The sequence below is a fragment of the Nicotiana tabacum genome, chromosome 17, assembly GCF_000715075.1.
Source record: "Nicotiana tabacum cultivar K326 chromosome 17, ASM71507v2, whole genome shotgun sequence".
In the NCBI taxonomy this organism is placed as follows: Eukaryota; Viridiplantae; Streptophyta; class Magnoliopsida; order Solanales; family Solanaceae; genus Nicotiana; species Nicotiana tabacum.
The window spans coordinates 84,908,410-84,930,404 of NC_134096.1; the positions used below are offsets into that span (position 1 = coordinate 84,908,410).

At 38.9% G+C, this 21,995-nt stretch overlaps 1 protein-coding gene across 1 annotated transcript; it reads right to left on the reverse strand.

The window, feature by feature from the left end:
* Window positions 1-773: 773 nt before the first annotated feature.
* Window positions 774-1,877, reverse strand: LOC107804269 (condensin-2 complex subunit H2). Its single transcript, XM_016628124.2, has 5 exons — window positions 1,854-1,877; window positions 1,633-1,775; window positions 1,114-1,558; window positions 952-1,032; window positions 774-808 (listed from the first exon to the last, which is right to left on the reverse strand). Exons 2-5 carry the CDS (start codon window positions 1,759-1,761, stop codon window positions 774-776), a joined length of 690 nt encoding a protein of 229 aa, XP_016483610.2. The 5' UTR covers window positions 1,762-1,775; window positions 1,854-1,877.
* Window positions 1,878-21,995: the final 20,118 nt, after the last annotated feature.

Genomic DNA, 21,995 nt, shown 5'->3' on the forward strand with positions numbered 1-21,995 from the left:
GACGAAAACAGAGTTATTTTAATTGTTGTTGTTGGGAATAGTGAAATATTATTTAACTATTGAAACTCGCGTGAAGATAACGATAGGCCCTAGCTATTTCATTACATTTCATCACATTTAAGTGTAAGGTTCAACTTTTACTAAACTTGTATAATATGCTGGAAGTTCATACATATGTGCTCCAATCTCCAGTATAATATGCTGAAACTTTCTGTGTGATGGAGTTTCAACATAATATGTTGGAAGTTCATACACAGGTGCACCAATCTCCAGTATATTATGCTGGAACTTTCCTTGTTATAGCAAAATAGTGGTTATTTTTCAATGACTTTGCAAATACTGGCTATTTTTCTTACACCAGTCCGAAAACTGGCAGCCCATGCTATTTTTACAGTCTTCAGGAGATCTCAACTGAGACAGGCCCAAATAAGCCCACGGTAATATATATATGCGTCAGTCCAATTTTTCTTTTATGGGCTGAAGTTTCAATCCAATCAAATCAAAGCTCATTCGTCCGGCAACTTTTCCAGAGTAAATCACAAATATGATCTACAGACTTTTTGCCAAAATCTGATTAGGTCCTCAATTCAATGTTTAAACCAAATGGAGGAGATGACCAAAATGGTCCCTTATGTTTAAGGTAAATATAAAATTGTCCCTTTGAATATTTTTGTAGCACTGTTGGTCCTTTTAGTTTGATAAAAGTATGCACTTTTGGTCTAGTCATCTATTTAACAATACCTGACTTTCAGATTTAAGAAGAAAGGAAAATTTTAACTAGAAACGCCAGAAAGATACCCGTCAGATTCTAGAAGATGCAACACCAAAAACTATACTAGATATGATGTATTCTTATTTTAATTTTACTCATATATTCACAACTTTCCACCCCAACAATATATAATTCTTTTATTGTCACAAGAATGTCGTTGAGGTCTGCGCTAGTGGTACCATGTAATCTTGCAACTGGAAATTCTGTAGCCAAAGATGCACCTTTTTTGGACACCGCACCCTGCCTTCTATTAAATTTAACTGCTTGAAAGCATGAAACCTACATTAGATAATAAAACTGCTAGCATACAGAAAGAATAAAGGGAAGGAAGCTTAAGAAACCTTTTTTGTATGGTTTTACTTTCAAAGTGCCAGGTTCATGCGGGTTCAACGGATTCCATGGGTCTTCATCATCCGATTCGTCTGAGTCTCTAGGTTCTGAATATCCATCTTCACATCTATGTGCATCATCGATGTAATCAGGCATATCAGATGCGAACTGATCATTGTTAAAATTGCCTGGACCAAACTCATGAAACCCTGGAGACTGATATAAATTAGCATCCTGATTCTTTTGAGCTGAAGACTTATTGCCAGTTCCCTCAAAACGTCTTGTGGGAGAGTAAAAGCTCTTGTGGCACTTGGAGTCCAAAGAAAGGCCCTCTGCATTGCAGCTATTGTTCAGCACCTTTCCAGCTATATTCTCATTATTCAGAAACTCATCCACTGTTACGGCATCACATGCGTCCAACAGAATAAAATCTCGGTAAAGATCACACGTGGCTAGCTGCAAGTATTAACAGAACAAATCAAAATAACTGCAAACATACTGAAATTCAACACAAAAAGACATTAACATACCAGGTAAGACTCTAGTTCTCCAGCATCTCCAGTAACATCCAAGCAGTCAGCCTCGCGCACAACCAGATTTGCAGGGGCCTTCACAAACTGGGTAAATGAAGAATCCCTGCACGTCGTATTATCCAACATGTTCTTTGCTTCCACTGCAAAAGGAATGATATAAATCAGGTTATTTGAAGTCTAGGAAACTTACTAAATTAACAGACACGTGAAGATGCTACCTGAGGTTTCTTCTGAAGCCCAGTATGGATTCCGGGATGGTTTCGGATCATTTCTCCTTGTTTTGCAACTGCTGGATATCTGGTATTATTCATCGCGAACGCGAAGGGTCTCACGCGTTCGCGAAGAAGGATTTTGGACAGCTGGGATTTGCCCATCGCGAACGCGATGAAGAAGCCGTGAACGCGAAGAAGGAGATGAGGAAAGCCTACGCGAACGCGAGTGGGCAGACGCGAACGCGAAGAGGAAGGGGAGTTGGGGCCTGCCTGGCGTTAAGCCTTCGCGAACGCGACTCGTGTCTCGCGAACGCGAAGGACAGAGGTCGGAAGGTATCGCGAACGCGAACAAGGAATCTGGGCAGCACATTTTTTGTGCTTCGCAAACGCGAAGCTGTGGTCGCGAACGCGATGAAGGCACTCCTGGGCAGAATTAAAAGTCCCAAAAACGGGGGTTTGAGTTCATAACTCAAAAATCAAATTTGGAGCTCGGTAGAAGGCGATTTTTGGAGATATTCTTGCGTGGGTGTTTGGGGTAAGTGATTCTTATCCAGTTTTGATTAATTTCCAAGATTATGTCTTTGAATCCATCATTTAATTTGGATTTAATGGAGGAAAAATCAAGATTTTTGTAAAATCTTCAAAAACGAAAATTTAAGATTTGGAAGTCGAGTTATTATTGGAATTCGATAAAATTGGTATGGTTGAACTCATATCGGAATGGGTGTTTGGATTTCATAAAAATTTTGCCGTTTTCGAGGGGTGGGTCCCGCGTTGACTTTTTTTGACTTTTTGGAATAAAATTTTAAGTCGACGTATTATTATCCGGAATTATTTCCGATGAATTTTAATGAAGTTATACAATTAATTTGGATAGATTTGAGCTGTCCGGAGGTCAATTCAAGTAAGAAGGCTATCTTGGAATATCGGCCTAACTTCAAAAAGGTAAGTGTCTTGCTTAACCCCGAGTGGAGAAAATTACCCCTTAGGTATTGAGTCTTATGTGCCAAATTGTGTAATTGAAAACCATGTACGCGAGGTGACGAGTACGTACTTGGTTTATATGTGTAAATTTCATGGATTAAAAAAATACTTAGACGCCCTTATGTATTAAATTGGAAATTATTAGCAATTATTAAATCCTCTATTTGTCATGCCTAGATTCTTGTTTGTTGAAATTATTTTTACATGATGATTTGGTGTGATTGCCACCTTGATTTTTATGTGAAATATTATCTTGTTGAGTTGTTCACTTCCGGATATTTTGTTAAGATTTTTGTGCACATTATGGTCGAACCATGGACTCCTTATTGTAGAAAATAATGTATTGTTGATTTCTGTGGCAAGTTGTAAGATTTGAGCACTTGATGTGCAATCTGTGATAAGTTGTAAGATTTGAGCACTTGATGTGCAATCTGTGATATGCTGTAAGATTTGAGCACTTGATGTGCAATATGTGAAATGCTGTAATATTTGGGCACTTGAGGTGCAAGTTATATTATGTTGTGATATTTGGGTACTTGAGGTGCGAATTGTGAAATATTGTGATATTGACACGCATGCGGTGAGATAAGGGTGGCTTGAAACGCGTGGCTAGTAGGGGAACTACTAGAAGTCATGCGGTGATATAAGGCCAGGGTGTTGAAACGCATGCGGTGAGATAAGGGTGGCTTGAAACACGTGGCTAGTAGGAGAACTACTAGAAGCCATGCGGTGTGATAAGGGTGGCTAAAACGCAGGATGCTATTTCGGAAAAAATAATTTCTTTAAAATTTAATGTGAAGGATCCTGCAGTGATATAAGTAAATGAGATATTGTGAATTTATTTATGGTTTGGGACTACGAGGCGGTACCTCGGGAGTACCATGTTGATATTTCTTTATTCATGTTCTTGCCTTGGGTGATTTTGTTTCATTTAATATGTAAATTCTTGTCTTCTTCCGTGATGCACTAGTTGACTTTATTATTATATGTTTTGTGCTCCTAGTTATATTGTGTTGACTTTGGCTTTTTAGCACGAGATTCTGAAAAAGTATATTTCTGGTTTTTCTTACTGATTTTCGATGATTGAGTTGATTTAAGTAAAAGAAATTATTATTATGTTTTAAATTAAACAATTTTACAACCAAACCAATAATGCCTATATATTTGGTTGCAATACACATTATATACGGGTATTGGATAAATGATAAATGGCGATAAGATTTATCTTTTAGGATTCTTTCAATAATTACATGTGTAACATAAGCCAGTTGAACATGATCAAAAGTATGTCGAAATTTATTGAACGGTTAATGTATTTCCAATCGCCATCATACCACACAAATAAAGTTGGTTATGTATTCAAGACCAGGACAGAGTGCATGACTCTTGAGAAGGCTCTAAGGATTCAAGATTCAATGTGTGGTATCTAAGGAATTTTGTATTTGTGTGTTACTGGAGATTTGAGATTTGTGTTGGTTTGTGAAAGAGACTTGGGGCATTTCTGCATTATTATCGAACATACGAGGCAGTGTTTGAGAGATGAAGGGAACAAATTTAGATTCATAGGAGGCTTCTTTAGAACGGGTGCTTAGGTTAGAGGTCTACCAGATGGATAAGAGGGAATAAGTAGCTCACAAGTCTTGGGATGACAAAATTTCATGTTAGGATCACCTGGGATGAGTTTCTGTAATGACCCAATAGATCGTTTTGTCTAATTGCGCCCAGTTACCCTTTTTATGCTTCACACATATGTGTTTATGACTTTATGACTCGCGAGGTTGATTAGTTTCGTTCCGGGAAGCTTTTGGGTTAATTTGAACCCTTTGATTCTTGACTTAGAAGTTTAAATTAGAGATATTGACAAAACTTTGACTTTTGAGAAAACGACCCCGAAACTGTGTTTTGATGGCTCCGATAGCTTCGTATCGTGATTTCGGGCTTGGGTGTATGACCGAATTTGTATAATTTACCCTACTTTCATATAGAAGGGTATAGTTATTTGTGTACATTACTAAATCATACCTAACTTCTAAACGTAAGGCAGGAATGTTGAGTCCTCAGGGGGTGACCGATATCCACGACTTCTTGGATGGGGTTGAGTCCGTTGCTTTGGAAGACGTCACCGGGCTCGATGACCTTCCGGTATCAAGGAAGGAATCGTCGTCGAGTGCCACTGGTCTATTCAATGGAGCCCGACAAGCATTAAATCGGGTAAATTTGGCGTGCCTTTTTTTCTCATATATTCTAACTTTTAAAGTTATAAATAACCACAACATCTCCAGACACAAGGTATGTGGTATAACTTGATACAAATCGTAAGAGTAAAATGAAAATATCGAATATTGATTGCAAAGAATGAAAAATAAGCAAAGTTGAAAAGAAGATGATTTATGGATTAAGCAAGATAAATCAATCTATCAAACTAGAAAAGGATAATTCTTCAATATAAGAGTGTATGATATCTCAATTACCATATATGTAGCCACATGGTCTCTACAGAAATAATAACCACCCCCTTTATAGTGGAGGGATCCTACTTTAGATACAATTAAAAATACATAGTGGGAGACCCATGATAAATCGACTTTTCCATAATTCCTGTCAGGATTCTCTTCCCTAGTGCGGTTGCAACGGCTCTTGTCTATGAGCTAGATATTGACTCGAGCAAATACCGACTCGAGCTCTCGATCTTGACTCGAGCTCGATTCTGATTCGGAGCCTTGTATTGATTTGGGGACAGTGTTGGTCGGTCTCTGCCTCGTAAGCTCGATAACTTCATTATAGTTCAATTGGGATTCGAGCTCGATAATGATATCGAGCTCGACATTGATCGGTCCCTAGGGCTCGAAACTTGATGACATGACTTCGCACCTCAACCTAATCTTCGATCTAATGCATTACCATTTCGACCAGTTCGTACGAAGGACTAATTAATTTTGACCGTATACAATATCCATTGATACCCATACTCATTATATAAGCACAAAATAGGTTAATACAACTATAGTGTTCAAGCTGGGAAAAAAGTTCTAGTTCCTATGACATATAAAAAAAAAACGTTATACAGGCTTGGGATTAGACACTCATTATTGAGTAATTCTAATATAGACATGAGTGTCCAGAAGAACCCTCCATAATGTAATATTCTGGATCCATAAATATTAAATCATTTAATTATTCAAATCTACTATCTTCGTTAACTTTTACTTGTCTACTTTAGACTTTCACGCCATTTAAAAATAATAATTATAATATGTATTTTACTATATATCCCCTAATAATGATAGCATTTTAGAAAGTCTTGGGAAATACTTTTGGAAATGAGTAACTAATGATAAGGGTAAAACAAGAAAAAAAGAATTGTCTTTCTCTTAATTTGTTAAAATGGACAAATAAAAATAAAAATATATTTTTAGTATAGTTGACAAGTAAAAGTGAATGGGGAGTATTCATACGAGAATGAATCACCTTTCCAACATAAAGAGATTCTAATAACACAATTTCCAGCAAAGTCATAAATAATTTGCATGAGAGTAAGGGAAATTCAATAATCGTGTAAAAGGTACCTAATACAAAACTTTCATTCTTTCGCCCAATACTCCCTCCGTTCACTTTTACTTGACATGTATACCAAAAATATATTTTTATTTTTACTTGTCACTCTACACATATCAAGAGAAGATATTTTTTTTCCCTGTTATACTCACAATATTTATTACTCATTTCAAATTATTTTTTCAAATCCAATAAAATATGCATCAATTAATACGGGTATCATGGTAAATTATGCATTTCATTTATTATTTCTTAAGGGGCGTGAAAAATCAAAATGTGCCAAGTAAAAATGAACGGAAGAGTATTCTTCAATTGTTTTGGGCATCGATCATAAAAAATACATAGGTATAACCGTTTCTTGAAAGAAGAAAAAGGATAACTCTGTGCAAAATGAGATTTGTCGAACCAAAACATTTTCTAAGTTTAATTCCAGTCATCTTAATGGAAACATTTTGAGTCCCAGAGTCACCGAGATACAAGGATGAAAATGGTTAACATCATCTATCTTTTATGGATAAATGTTGATACTGAACGAGATTCACGCCGTAATATTCAGTTGATGGCGAATATTATGGCCCCCTTGCTCGTCATGTGTAACCGTTCATTGCGTCCCCCCGAGGTCCAGAAGCTATATTTGGCCCAGGTCTACCATTTCACCATGTCCGATCTCAGATATATCGTTTATTCCTATAGCGTTTCGATACGAGGGCCTCCTCGGCCTCGATTATACTCACTTCAAGCCATATTTGTGCTACTTTTTTACTCATATAAATTGTCATATTGCTATTACAACTGATATTGATATGGTTTCGTAAGCATATAACTCTAATTTGGGGACAGTTGTTTGGCTTAATTGTAGTCATATCCTCATAACTACTCGACCGAGGTTAGGCTTGGCACTTATTGGGTACCGATTGTGGTGTACTCATGCTACTCTCTGCACATATTGAAAAATTTATCTTAATACTCCAAAACCTGGATGTCTCGTGACAAATCCGAGTTATATATTGGGATGAAACTTCTTTCAAACACAATGTTAAAAATTTAGACTGTAATTATATACAACCTAATTACAAGGCTATTAGCAGCTCAAACACATATATGGAATTTAATTTATAAATTTCTCCAATAAATTAAAAAAGAATAAATTACTATTGCAAGAGTAAAATCCAACAATTACATTTTGAACATAAGTTTAGTTGATTTCATAATCCTAAATATTAAAAAATAATTAAAGGACATTTGTTTATGTGAAAGTAATTTTTACCTTCCTATACTACATATGAAACTTATTTACGCTTTCTTATCAAGTTTTAACTTAATTACATGGGTGTATATAATTTACCAATTATATACAAATTAGTATTAATGAGTATCCCTTTATATCAGAAATTGAATATGTAATTAGTTATTTCCACAACCCCTATCTCTCTCTCTCTCTCTCTCTCTCTCTCTCTCTCTCTCTCTCTCTCTCTCTCTCTCTCTCTCTCTCTCTCTCTCTCTCTCTCTCTGTTCTTTCCCCAATTTTTCTTCATTCGTTTTTTCTGCTTTTTATCCTCTTATTTTATCAATGAATTTTAATTATTTTAATATAGAGTTTTAACTTAGCAATCTCCTTTTCATGTTACACAATTGATGTTCGAATTGAAATTGTTAATCAATAAATTATGAAGGTGTTTGATTCTTCACCATTGACAACAATTAAAAAGCTTTAAAGCTTTGAATTCGAATTTGGATTTTCAAAAATTATTGTTTGTTTGAATTGGGTGTTGTTGCAAACAATTGAAAATATCCTTCATAATTGAAAATACCACATACAAAATATATACAAATCACATACAAAAGATATATTTATATAAAATTTGTATTTAAGTTGTATGGTATTGTAGTTATTTTTAACTAGGTAAAAATGATGTATAAAAATTGTAGATAAGTTATAAACAAGTTGTATACTATATAATTAGTTGTATAAAAAAAAATTGTCAATGAGAATTTTTTATATATATATATATATATATATATATATATATATATATATATATATATATATATATATATATATATAAAACTAGAAATATGCTAGTTACTGTCTATGTTGGGGTATTGCAGTTCCCCTAAAACAACCATATTTTGTTCAATTGTATCAATATTACATGCCAAACAATTCCTAACTAATTCAGTTCCTAGGATGTTTGCCCAAACTACATCATTTGCAAACATCGGAGGAACTGCTAGCATGGTAGCTCTACCCAAAAATTTTGAATTTGCTGCCTCCTTTGTCAGTGCATCAGCCACTCTATTTTGCTCCTTGTGAGTAGCATTTTTATTACTTCAGCTTTATCTGTAGCTATGTCCAGAGGAACCCATCCATTTTGTTCTTCTATTTGAAGGCCCTTTTAGCAGTGATTTTAGTTCTGATATGGTGTTGGTGGTATGTGGTATATTTTTCATATACCCATAATCCAATCCCCATTATGATTCCGGAATACACCACCATCCTCCCCCTCCCCCCCCCCCAAATGCCCGGGTTGCCCTTGGCAATCTCATCCGTGTTTAGTTTATAGTGCCCCATAATGGAGAACTCTTATTTAACTCTGGTATGGAATGACTTCCTGATAACACCTTTTTTGTGCTAACATATAGTACTCTCTTGATTTGGAGATGGTATTTTTTGCTGAGATGTTATCTTTCTTATTATTGAAAAGGTTATGGTTTCTTGCTAGCCAGATGTGCCAGAAGCAAAAAGGAAGAATGTTTTCCCAGGAGATAATATTGTTAAAAGATAGCTTCTTTAGCTTGTTCCAGGTTGTTGGCCAAAGCTGTGCTGAGACCAGCAATATTTCTCCTTCTTTAGGCTTCGAGAGTAAAGGATGGATCGATAAGTATTTTTGCATTTCCTTCAAGGCATGTCGACATTTTGGCGTCCACTCGAAGTTATTATTATTCTTGAGCAATGAGAAGAAGCGGTGACACTTTTCCAATGATCGGGAAATGAATCTGCTCAGAGCCGCCAATCTACCTATGAGTTTCTCACTTCCTTTACGTTGAATAGTTGATCCGGGATATCCTCTATGGCTTTGAGTTTATTGGGATTCACCTCGATTCCTCTTTGTGAGACTAGGAATCCTAAGAATTTTCCTGGGCTGACCTCGAACGCACACTTCATGGGGTTAAGCTTCATATTATGCTCCCTCAGTGTGTCAAACGTTTCTTGCATGTGTTTCAAGTGGCTACCTACATCCAGAGACATAACGAGCATATACATATATATATATATATATATATATACACTTCCATAGTTTTTCCTATTTATTTTACGAACATATTATTTACTAGCCCCTGATAAGTAGCTCCGACGTTTTTTACTCCGAAGGGCATTACGTTGTAACAGTAAGTACTAAAATTTATAATAATTTGGGCGGATTACTTCAGAGACTTGAAAGCCCGGAGTGGAAGTGGGAGCGTATCACCATGGACTTCGTAGTTGGACTCCCACTGACTTCGAGAAAGTTTGATGCTATTTGGGTGATTATGGATTGGTTGACCAAGTCCTCACATTTTATTCCAGTTGGTACTACTTACTCTTCAGAGCGGTTGGCTGAGATTTATATTCCCGATATTGTTCGCCTTCACGGTGTGCCAGTGTCCATCATTTCAAAACGGGGCACGCAGTTTACATCACAGCTTTGGAGAGCAGTGCATCGAGAGTTAGGCACACAGGTACAGTTAAGTACAACATTTCACCCTCAGACGGACGGGCAGTCCGAGTGCACTATTCAGATATTAAAAGATATGCTACGCATTTGTGTTATGGATTTTGGGGGTTCTTGTGATCAATTTCTGCCACTTGCAGAGTTTGCCTACAATAGCAACTACCAATCGAGCATTAAGATGGCTCCGTGTGAGGTTTTATATGAAAGAAGTTGTCAGTCTACGGAGGGTTGGTTTGAGCCGGGTGAGGATAGGCTATTGGGTACTGATTTAGTTCAGGATGCTTTGGAAATGGTTAAATTGATTCTAGAACGACTTCGCACGGCGCAATCTAGAAAGAAGAGTTATGCCGACCGGAAGGTTCGTGATGTTGCTTACATGGTAAGAGAGAAGGTGATACTCCGAGTTTCACCTATGAACGGTTTTAGGAGGTTCGGGAAGAAGGGAAAGTTGAATCCTAGGTATATTGGGCCTTTTAAAATACTTAAAAGGATTGGAGAGGTGGCGTACGAACTTGCATTTCCGCCTAGTCTATCGGGTGTTCATCTAGTGCTTCACCTATCTATGCTACGGAAGTATGTCGGATATCCGTCTGATGTTTTAGATTTCAGTATGGTTCAGTTGGATGGTAATTTGACTTGTGACGTGGAGCCAGTGTCCATTTTGGACAGGCAGGTTCGAAAGTTGATGTCACGACCTAAAATTCACTATAGGTAGTGATGGCGCCTAACACCGCCGTCAGGCAAGCTAACGGTGATTTACCAATTTAATTACTCATTTTAGTATTTTAAAATCATAATTTTCCTTGATTTAACAGTATAAAATAGAATTTATAGAGTAAATAAAAATATTTGCACGAACAACAATAATGAATAACCTAAAGGAATCCCCAAAACCCGGTGTCACAAGTGCATGATCATTTTCTAAGAAGCACAAGAACAATACAGCATCTGCCCAGAATATAAATAAGATAGGATAAAACAATCAGTACGATGAAGATTCGGTGGGCTGCGATGCGCAGCCTCGGTTGCAGCTCACGTAAGCTCTCCTCAACAAATGCGCCTACACGCCAAGATGATCATCCAATAAACCTCTCAGATCCTACACATTTAGTGCAGAAGTGCAGCATGAGTACGTAAATTAATGCGTACCCAGTAAGTATCTAGCCTAATCCCAGAGAAGTAGTGACGAAGAGCCGTCATCGACACTTACTAGAGGTCCAAATAAATAATATGATAAATCATAACAGGTGAAGCGCACAACAATAGTGGAGTATGTCTGTACTTTCATAATTCTTTACCAATTATATCCTTTAAAGTATAAATTTTCTCAAACTTGTATTCTTCCTTAATATCCCAGAACATGCCAAGTGTCAATACCTAATAAATAGGAATTACTATAAAAATGTCGGGCATCCGTGGTAACTCTAGGATTTGTGTTAGGTAACTCTAGGATTTTCTTTCTCTTAGGCCAAATTCATTGCATCTTTTAAAACATTCTCTAAGTCTACTTCTACAGCTTGAATAAAAAGCTAGTTAAGAGCCATTTTAACCTTTTCAATTTCAATATTTAAAATCTGTATACCATTACCCACAATTAAATGGTAAATATGACAAATACATCTAACATGAAAAATGTCATTAAATGCAGGATTTAGCATAGTGGTAAGCAAGGCTATAGCATTTGTGTTACTAGTAGCATTATCCATTGAAATTGACATTATTTTATCACTAATGCAAAAATATCTACAAATATCTGTAACGGTGCTAGCAATAAACTACCCTGTGTGACGTGAATTAATTATTCTATAAGAAATAATGCGCTTTTGCATTATTCAATCCTCATCAATCCAATGACTGGTAACAGTAAGGTAATCACAGTCGTTACCATTTCTACCAATATCAGTTGTAATAGCAACACGATAATTTATATGAGTAAATAAATAGCGCAAATATTGTTCATATTCATGTTTATATTTATAAATATCGCTCTTTACGGTTGTGCGATGAAAACCTTTATAAGTAGGATTAAAAATCTTTCTAATATAATGCACAAAGTTAGTGTCAGAAGGAAAACTATAGGGTAAGCACATAACAGTTACCGTTTTTGCCAATTCTTCCCGATCATTTTTTGGATCATAATATAAATACCACCGGTAACAGTTTTAATTTCCGGTTGAAATTGATTTGAACCGGTACTAGGGTCAACCTGACTAGGAGTAGGTAGACTTTTTCCCTCGGCCAAAGCTTTCAGACGAAGATATTTCACTCTATCTTGAGGGTGATTTAATATGTGTCTAGCCAAAGTTCCCGTCCTCCCCCCTCCCTCCCACCCCCCACCCCGGGATCCAAAATATTTGAAAACTAACTTCGTACCATAAGTTTTACACTTAGCCTTATTTTCTGAAATTAGTTGAATAAAATATGGCCAAACGGGAGATGTTTCCGTCCGTTTTCTAGGTTGTCTAGAAAAAGTAGGGGTAGTAATAGGAGTATCAGATGGGGCATCATTTGGATTAGCAGGGTTATCACTAGTTGGGTTAACATCAGGAGCAGGACTAGTTGGTGTATCATCATCCGGTTGAGTTTCATCAAAATCTATTTTCTCGTCATCATTTTCATCAATAGTTGGATTAGAATAAAGAGCATTCATTAATTCATAGTCTAATTGTTCACCAGCTCTAATATTATGGGACTTTCAGTAAATTGTAATAAACTATTATCGCTATCAAGAATAGCAAGTGTAGGACAGATATGCGGTTTGGTTCGGGGAGCCCGGGGCAGTGGAAGAGGAACAGATTGAGCACTAGATTCGTCAGTCTTGGATTTTTCCTTATTTTTACCAATTTTTTTTAAGGAAGCCATCTTAATTAATAAAGTAATAGAAAATAAATAAAATAAACAAAACTATAATATTAAAACTTAAGAGTTGGAACGAGTTTACCGAATTGACGAACAACTTGTTAAAAATTGATTATCATTGAAGACTTCAATTCACCAACTTCACAATTTTTTCATAAATTGTAATAATAAAGTAAGCAATACTAGCAATTATAGAAGAAAATTAGAGAGAGATTGTGATAGATTGATGATTTTGTAAGGAAAAAATAAAAGAATGAGGGGGTATTTATAGTTAAAAATAGGAAAAAAGTGTAATTATAAAAAGTTTGGGGTTAAAACAAAGTTGGGGGGTTAAATGGATATTTTATAAATAGCCAACGACTATTTTTGACTGTCCAACGACTATTTTTGACAACCCAACAGCTATATTTTAAATTTTTAATTTTTATTTTTAAAAAAAAAATTGACCGTTGGGACCGTTTGGCCCGCTAAGGGACCGGTCCGGTCCCAGGCCCTAGCGGCCTAAATGATCCCGGTTCTGGCAGGCCCAAAGCATAGGACCGGCCCACGAGACCGGCCCAGGCCCACTAAAACTGGTCCTAACGGTCCTGGCCCGTTTGGCCCGCGGTCCCGGGCCTGGACCGGCCCACTTGCCAGCCTTAACCCACTTAGAGGCTTTGTTACAGATTTTCCAGCACTTTAAGATGCATTGCCAGGTTCTGGAAGCAGGTTTCCTCCAATTTCTACTCTGGGTACAGTGCTTGGTGTCACGACCCATTTTCTGAACAAGCCGTGACCGACACCCGATCACTAAACTTGACCGAGCGAACCATCTGCGCTTATCAAATCTATCATAACTTCAAATTTTATATGCAACAAGGCAATACTTTAACCAAATACTTTTAATTAACCTATGTTAGTGTACCCTATGCCGTTGCATATAAAATTTGACAAGTTTTTGTAACATTTACCTATTTTGAGTTGTATGGGTTACCTTAACAAAGGGTTTAATATATTGAGTAATAATAATTTCACTTCATAAGAGGACCTTCAACTGTGTTGTTTAGCGTCCTCCTGCCAGAGGGTGTCAACCCATCCCATAAATCATGGAATTGCATCCACAAGTGTACTTCATGATGCTCCTGCACTTGATAATCCAAACAACCATTCTCCATAAATATGATCAAAATGGTCTTTATGAGTCTTCTTTTGTGGGATGTGTTTTATACCAGAGATTAGGTCTTCCTCATGCCAAACAACCACTCAACGGACTGTTACTCAGTATGAGTCTCATTTTGTGGATTTGGCCCGTCATGCTCTCCTTTTACTACCTACGGAGGGAGAGAGAGTGAGGAGGTATATTGAGGGACTCACTCACCCTATCAGACTTCAGATGGCCAAGGAAACCGGAAGTGAGATTTCCTTTCAGGCGACTGCTAATGTCGTCAGGAGGATTGAGATGGTTCTTGCACAAGAGAGAGGGCAGAGGTATGATAAGAGGCCTCGTCAGTTCGGAGGTTTCAATAGTGCCTCGTCTGGAGGCAGGGGTAATTTTGGTAGGGGTCATCCTCCCAAACCATTTCATTCAGCACTTCATGCATCTCCTGGTGCTTTAGGGAGTCACGGTCCTATTATGCCTTACTATGGACAGCCAGCGTTTAGTGCACATTCAGCTCCTATCAGTGCACCACCACTCCAGAGTTACTACAGCGGTTATCCAGCCCATCTGGGTCATCTTCAGCTTCAGCAGCCACAACATCAGGATGGGTGTTATGAGTGTGGTAACATTGGTCACATCATGAGGAATTGCCCTAGATTGGCAAGTAACAGATCTCGGCAGGATTTTCGTGCCATCATACCGACACCGATTGCTTCACCGCCTGCTCATCCAGCTAGAGGTAGGGGTCAGGCAGCTAGTGGTGGAGGTTAGGCTATTAGAGGTGGAGGTTAGGCCGTTAGAGGTGGAGGTTAGGCTATTAGAGGTGGAGGTCAGGCCGTTAGAGGTGGAGGTCAGGCCGTTAGAGGTGGAGGCCAGCCAGTTAGAGGCCATCCCAGAGATGCAGTTCAGAGTAGTGGGCCCCAGCCCCGATTTTATGCTTTTCTAGCTAGGCCTGAGGCCGAGTCATCGGATGTTGTGATCACAGGTATTATTCCAGTTTGCCATAAAGATGCTTCAGTCCTATTTGATCCAGGATCTACTTATTCCTATATGTCCTCCTATTTTGCTTCGTATTTGGTTGTGCCTTGTGGTTCTCTGAGTGCTTCTGTGTGTGTATCTACACCGGTAGGAGACTATGTTGTAGTAGATCATGTCTATCGTTCGTGTGTGGTTACTATTGGTAATCTTGAGACTAGTATGGATCTTCTACTTCTTGATATGGTAGATTTTGATGTCATCGTGGGTATGGATTGGCTGTCTCCTTATCATGCTATATTGGACTGTCATGCCAAGACAGTGACCCTAGCTATGCCGGGGTTACCTCGGTTAGAGTGGAAAGGAACTCCTGGCTATTCTGCCAGCAGGGTTATTTCTTATATGAAAGCTCGGCGTATGGTAAAGAAAGGGTGTCTAGCCTATTTGGCTTATATTCGCGATCCCAGTGTGGATGTTCCTTCTATGGAATCAGTACCAGTTGTTCGTAAATTTCCAGAAGTATTTCCTGCAGATCTGCCGGGGATGCCACCCGACAGAGATATTGACTTCTGTATTGATTTGGCTCCGGGCACCCAGCCCATTTCTATTCCACCATACCGTATGGCCCCGCCAGAGTTGAAAGAATTAAAAGAATTGAAAGAGCAGTTACAAGACTTTCTTGATCAGGGATTCATTAGACCCAGTGTTCCGCCCTGGGGTGTACCAGTATTATTTGTAAAGAAGAAAGATGGCTCTATGTGGATGTGTATAGATTATCGGCAGTTGAACAAAGCCACTATCAAAAATAAATATCTGCTTCCAAGAATTGATGATTTATTTGATCAGCTTTAGGGTGTCAAGGTATTTTCGAAGATTGATTTGAGATCTGGTTACCATCAGTTAAAGATTAGGGCATCTGATGTCCCTAAGACAGCTTTTCAGACTCGGTATGGGCATTACGAGTTCCTAGTGATGTCATTTGGGTTGACAAATGCTCCAGCAGCATTTATGGATTTGATGAATCAGGTGTTCAAGCCTTATTTGGACTCTTTTGTGGTTGTATTCATTGATGATATCTTAATTTACTCCCGCAGTCGAGAGGAGCATGAGCAACATCTTTGAAGCGTGCTTCGCACTTTGAAGAATAATCAGTTATATGCCAAGTTTTCAAAATGTGAGTTTTGGTTAGACTCAGTTGCCTTTTTGGGGCATATTGTACCTGCAGAAGGCATAAAGATGGATCCTAAGATGATTGAGGCTGTTCAGAATTGGCCTAGACCTACTTCAGTTATAGAGATCAGGAGTTTCCTGGGTTTAGCAGGTTATTATCGTCGGTTCGTGGAAGGGTTTTCTTCTATAGCAAGCACATTGACCATATTGACCCAGAAAGGTGTCCCATTCAGATGGTTAGACGAGTGTGAGATGAGCTTTTAGAAGCTCAAGACCTCTTTGACTACAACGTCAATGTTGGTATTACCCACAGGTTCAAGATCGTATACGGTATATTGTGACGCATCTCACATTGGGCTTGGTGCAGTATTAATGCAAGATGGCAAGGTAATTGCATATGCGTCGCGGCAGTTGAAAGTTCACGAGAAGAATTATCCTGTTTATGACTTAGAGTTGGCAGCCATTGTTCATGCGCTGAAAATTTGGAGACATTACCTATACGGTGTCTCGTGTGAGGTATTTACTGATCATCGTAGCCTCCAGTATCTGTTCAAACAAAAGGATCTTAATTTGAGGCAGAGAAGATGGATGGAGTAGTTGAAAGACTATGATATCACCATTTTGTATCACCTTGGAAAGGCTAATGTGGTGGCCGATGCCTTGAGTAGAAAGGTTGTAAGTATGGGCAGTCTTGCGTATATTCCGGTTGGTGAGAGGCCATTAGCTGCAGATGTTCAGACTTTGGCTAATCAGTTTATGAGGTTAGATATTTTAGAACCTAGTCGGGTTCTAGCTTGCACAGTTGCTCGGTCTTCTTTATATGAGCGCATCAGAGAGAGGTAGTATGATGATTCTCACTTACTTATCCTTAAGGACACGGTGTGGCACGGTGATGCCAAACCGGTTGCTGTGGGGGAAGATGGGGTTCTGCGAATGCAGGGTCGTACTTGTGTGCCTAATGTGGATGGGTTTCGTGAATTAATTCTTGAAGAAGCACACAGTTCCAGGTATTCTATTCATCCAGGTACCGCCAAAATGTATCAAGATTTGCGGCAACATTATTGGTGGAGGAGAATGAAAAAGGATATAGTTGCACATGTAGCTCGGTGTCTGAATTGTCAGCAAGTTAAGTACGAGCATCAGAGACCTGGTGGTATGCTTCAGAAGTTAGAAATTCCTGAGTGGAAGTGGGAGCGTATCACTATGGATTTTGTTATTGGGCTCCCACAGACTCAGAGAAAATTTGACGCAGTTTGGGTCATTGTGGACAGGGTGACCAAGTCAGCACATTTCATTCTAGTGGCAGTTACCTATTCTTCAGAGAGGTTAGCTGAAATTTACATTCGTGAGATTGTCCGCCTTCACGGTGTGCCCGTGTCTATTATTTCAGATCGAGGTACGCAGTTTACCTCACATTTCTGGAGGGCTGTACAGCGTGAGTTAGGCACGCGGGTGGAGTTGAGTACAACATTTCATCCACAGACAGACGGATAGTCAGAGCGCACTATTCAGATATTGGAAGATATGCTCCGCGCTTGTGTTATAGACTTTGGAGGTTCTTGGGATCATTTCTTACCACTTGCGGAGTTTGCTTATAATAATAGCTACCAGTCGAGCATTCAGATGGCTCCATATGAGGCATTATATGGAAGGCGATGCCGATCGCTAGTTGGTTAGTTTGAATCGGGAGAGGCTCGGTTGTTGGGTACCGATGTGGTACAGGATGCCTTGGATAAGGTCAAGATTATTCAGGATCGACTTCGCACAGCTCAGTCTAGGCAAAAAAGTTATGCCGACCGTAAAGTTCGTGATATTGCATTCATGGTTGGAGAACGAATATTGCTCCGGGTTTCACCTATGAAAGGTGTAATAAGGTTCGGAAAGAAGGGCAAGTTGAGCCCTAGGTATATCAGATCCTTTCAAGAATTTCACCAATGACGTCCATTCCCCAAGCGGTAAAAAGCCAAGGTGCACTCGTTGCATTGAGTTCATTTGGAGGCACCCGTATGATATCTGCGTGTATTTGGCACTGATGACATTTCTGGACATATCTGATGCAGTCTGTTTCCATAGTCATCCAAAAATAACCTGCCCTCAGTATCTTCTTAGGTAAAATGAAACCATTCATGTGTGGTCCGCAAGTTCGAGAGTGTATCTCTTCGAGCAGTTTGGAAGCTTCCTTGGCGTCAACACATCGTAATAAACCTAGGTTTGGAGTCCTGTACAGAATTCCTCGGGGACCCTGAAGGCACATTTTTGCGGGATTTAATTTCAAATTGTACCTCCAAAGCCGATCAAAGAATTTCCTCAAGTCTGCTATGTGATATGTACTCTTCTTGGATTTGATGATGACATCATCCACATATACCCCTATCTTCTTGTGTATCATGTGGTGGAAAATAGTTGTCATGGCCCTCATATAAGTGGCCCCAGCATTCTTTAGACCAAACAACATCATTTTATAGCAGTACACCCCCCACGGTGTAATAAAAGCTATCTTTTCGGCATCCTCTTCATCCATCGAGATCTGATGATATCCGGCGAAGCAATCCACAAAGGATTGGAGTTCATGCTTGGTGCAGTTGTCGATCAGTATGTGTATGTTGGGTAACAGGAAATTATCTTTGGGACTTGCTCTGTTTAGGTACCGATAATCGACGCATACGCTGACTTTCCCATCCTTGCGTCAATGCTGTTTGGGAATACATGTTTTTCCTTTACTGCGGCAACCAGAAGCCTTTACTCCATAAAAACAACAAAAGTAAAAAGTGAGTTCGCTAGCTCACTAAGTTCATAATGCTTATCCACAACCGTTTTCTCATGGAGACAAGCAAGAAAAAATGCCAACATACATTATTCTGAAACAAAGTAGAGATCTCCATTTTCAGTAAAGGTAAACAGTCATAGATCATATCACAAATATATCATGTATGTTGTATTTGAATAACAATGCGATGATATAGGAGCTCCATCTTAGCCTGCTTGTTTATCTTATCTAGCCTATGTTCTGGATACTACTGCAGAGACTCCGACTATTGATTCAGTGCCTGTAGTTCGGGAGTTCTCTGATGTATTTCCTTCATATCTTCTAGGCATGCCACCTGATCGTGATATTGATTTCTGTATTAATTTGGCTCCAGATACCCAGCCTATATCTATCCCACCATATCGCATGGCTCCAAAAGAATTGAAGGAGTTGAAAGAACAGCTTGAGGAGTTACTAGCCAAAGGGTTCATCAGACCGAGTGTATCGCCTTGGGTGCACCAGTATTATTTGTGAAGAAGAAGGATGGAACGATGCGAATGTGTATTGATTATCGTCAATTGAACAAAGTCAGTATTAATCGGGTTATTTCTTTTATGAAGGCTCAACACATGGTTGAGAAGGGTTGTTTATCTTATCTAGCCTATGTTCGGGATACTACTGCAGAGACTCCGACTATTGATTCAGTGCCTGTAGTTCGGGAGTTCTCTGATGATTCACATAAGTCATAATACATCATACGAAACTACTCATGCCTGTAAACTACTGAGCGAAGTGCAAATGCTCAAAACGACCGGTTTGGTCATTGTAGATGTCGAGAGTACAGATATCGGGACCACCTCATCGACCGCAAACATTTTTTTTGTGGCTAGTTGCTCTCCGTAAACCATTTTGATTCCTCCTGGCATAGGGAATTTCAACGCCTTATGTAGTGTCATGGGTACTGCCCTCATGTTATGAAGCCATGGCCTACCAAATTGAGCGGTGTATCTCATATCTCCTTCGATTATGTAGAACTTTGTTTCCTGAATGGTTCCGGCAATGTTTACCGGCAGGGTTATCTCCCCTTAGGGCACGTGGTGTCCAGTGAGGGTATTCATGTGGATTCGAAGAAGATCCAAGCAGTGCAGAGTTGGCCTAAACCATCCTCAGCCACGGAGATTAGGAGCTTCCTTGGTTTTGCGGGCTATTACCGTCACTTTGTGGAGGGATTTTCATCTATTGCATCGCCCTTGACCAAATTGACCCAAAAGAGTGCTCCATTCAGCTGGTCGGATGAGTGTGAGGAGAGCTTCCAGAAGCTCAAGACTTCTTTGACCACAACTCCAGTTCTAGTTCTGCCGTCAGCTTCAAGTTCTTACACCGTGTATTGTGATGCTTCGAGGATAGGTATTGGATATGTTCTAATGCAGGAGAGTAGGATGATTGCCTATGCCTCGCACCAGTTGAAGACTCATGAGAAGAACTATCATGTCCATGACCTTGAGTTAGCAGCTATTGTGCATGCCTTAAAGATTTGGCGGCACTATTTGTACGGGGTTCATAAAAGGGTTTTCAAATCAAGGGTTTTAGTACACATGTGAGCAATTAAGAGTCTTAGGCACATAGAGAATTTTCACAAAATTTGGCATAATAGCCTTCGTTTAGACTTGACTTGAAGTCGGAATATTTTTAATGCACAACCCATACTTTGAGCACATTCTCAAGTAATAACATAACACGATAAAAACATTTGGGATACATATTGAACATATATCTTTCAACACAAGCTTATTCGGAATAACCAATTTTATAATGAATAATTCGAGACTTACATAAATTACATGAATACCGTGGGATTCAATTCTAAGAGAGGAGTTTAGTCAACATACCTTGCTTTGAGCTTTTCTTAAATTACTACAATGTTTCGAAATCCTAGCAGTCCCAATCTATTTAGAAACATAACAAAATTGTATCATAATTAGGAAAAATTTTATGGGTTCACCTCATTTAGGCATTTCATCAAACACTAGGTGTGCAAATTTGACTACAAAGTTCTTCTACAAGATTTCTTTCACTTCACAACCCAATCTTTACCCATTTGGGCTCATACTTAACCATACTACGGACTCGAAATCCTTAGGCACTAACCTTATTTTATTTTTTTTATTTTTTTGAATCCACTAGGACTGTTGTTGAGAGTCATCCACTCTGACTTATTCCCAAATATGATCAAACTCCAAGGCTCTGCTAGCACACAAACGCCCTCTCGAAGAAGCACCCGGCTGAATCACCTTTCTTGTACATCACATCTACACGAAGCGTAAATCCTGAGTTTTCCCAAAGCCTGAACATGAATCGATAAGGACAACTATAGCACACATTCCTCATATCCTTTGCTCAAATCACCACTGATGATCTCTTTCCTTAGTCTTAATAACCTACCAATATGCCGATATCCAATCGTAGGCGGTGGGGCTCTCCCGCTTAGCTTGAAGCTACCCTTATATAACCTTGGAACCTACCAAGATTCCTTCTTCCTCACTTACATGACCTCGCGTAATCGACCCACCAATTTTCTCGAAATTTTCATATTAACCATTTCATGAACGCTCTGAATCCCTAGCCACATTCATATGTTCGACCTCATACCGGGTAGCCAGTAGAATTATCCGTAGAAGCTTCATCTGGTAGGTAATATCCATCATCACTAATTGGAATTTAATATAGGATCATTTGGCCGAGAAGGGGTGTCTGGCATATTTAGCCTATATTCGTGATCCTAGTGTGGAAGTTCCTTCTATGTATGTGGTACCAGTTGTGCACGATTTTTCAGAGGTGTTTCTTATAGATTTGTCGAGGATGCTACCCGATAGAGATATTGACTTTTGCATTGATTTGGTTCCAGGCACTCAACCCTATTTATACCGTACCATATCATATGGCACTAGTTGAGTTAAAAGAAATGAAGGAGCAATTGCAGGATTTTTTTGATAAGGGATTCATTAGAC

Coding starts and splice junctions, on each gene's coding strand:
- LOC107804269 (XM_016628124.2), bottom strand. CDS start 1,761: ATGTTGGATAATACGACGTGCAGGGATTCTTCATTTACCCAGTTTGTG. Junction 1,033..1,113: donor AGTAAAACCATACAAAAAAG/GTTTCTTAAGCT, acceptor GCTTTCAAGCAG/TTAAATTTAATAGAAGGCAG. Junction 809..951: donor TCCAGTTGCAAGATTACATG/GTACCACTAGCG, acceptor TGCATCTTCTAG/AATCTGACGGGTATCTTTCT.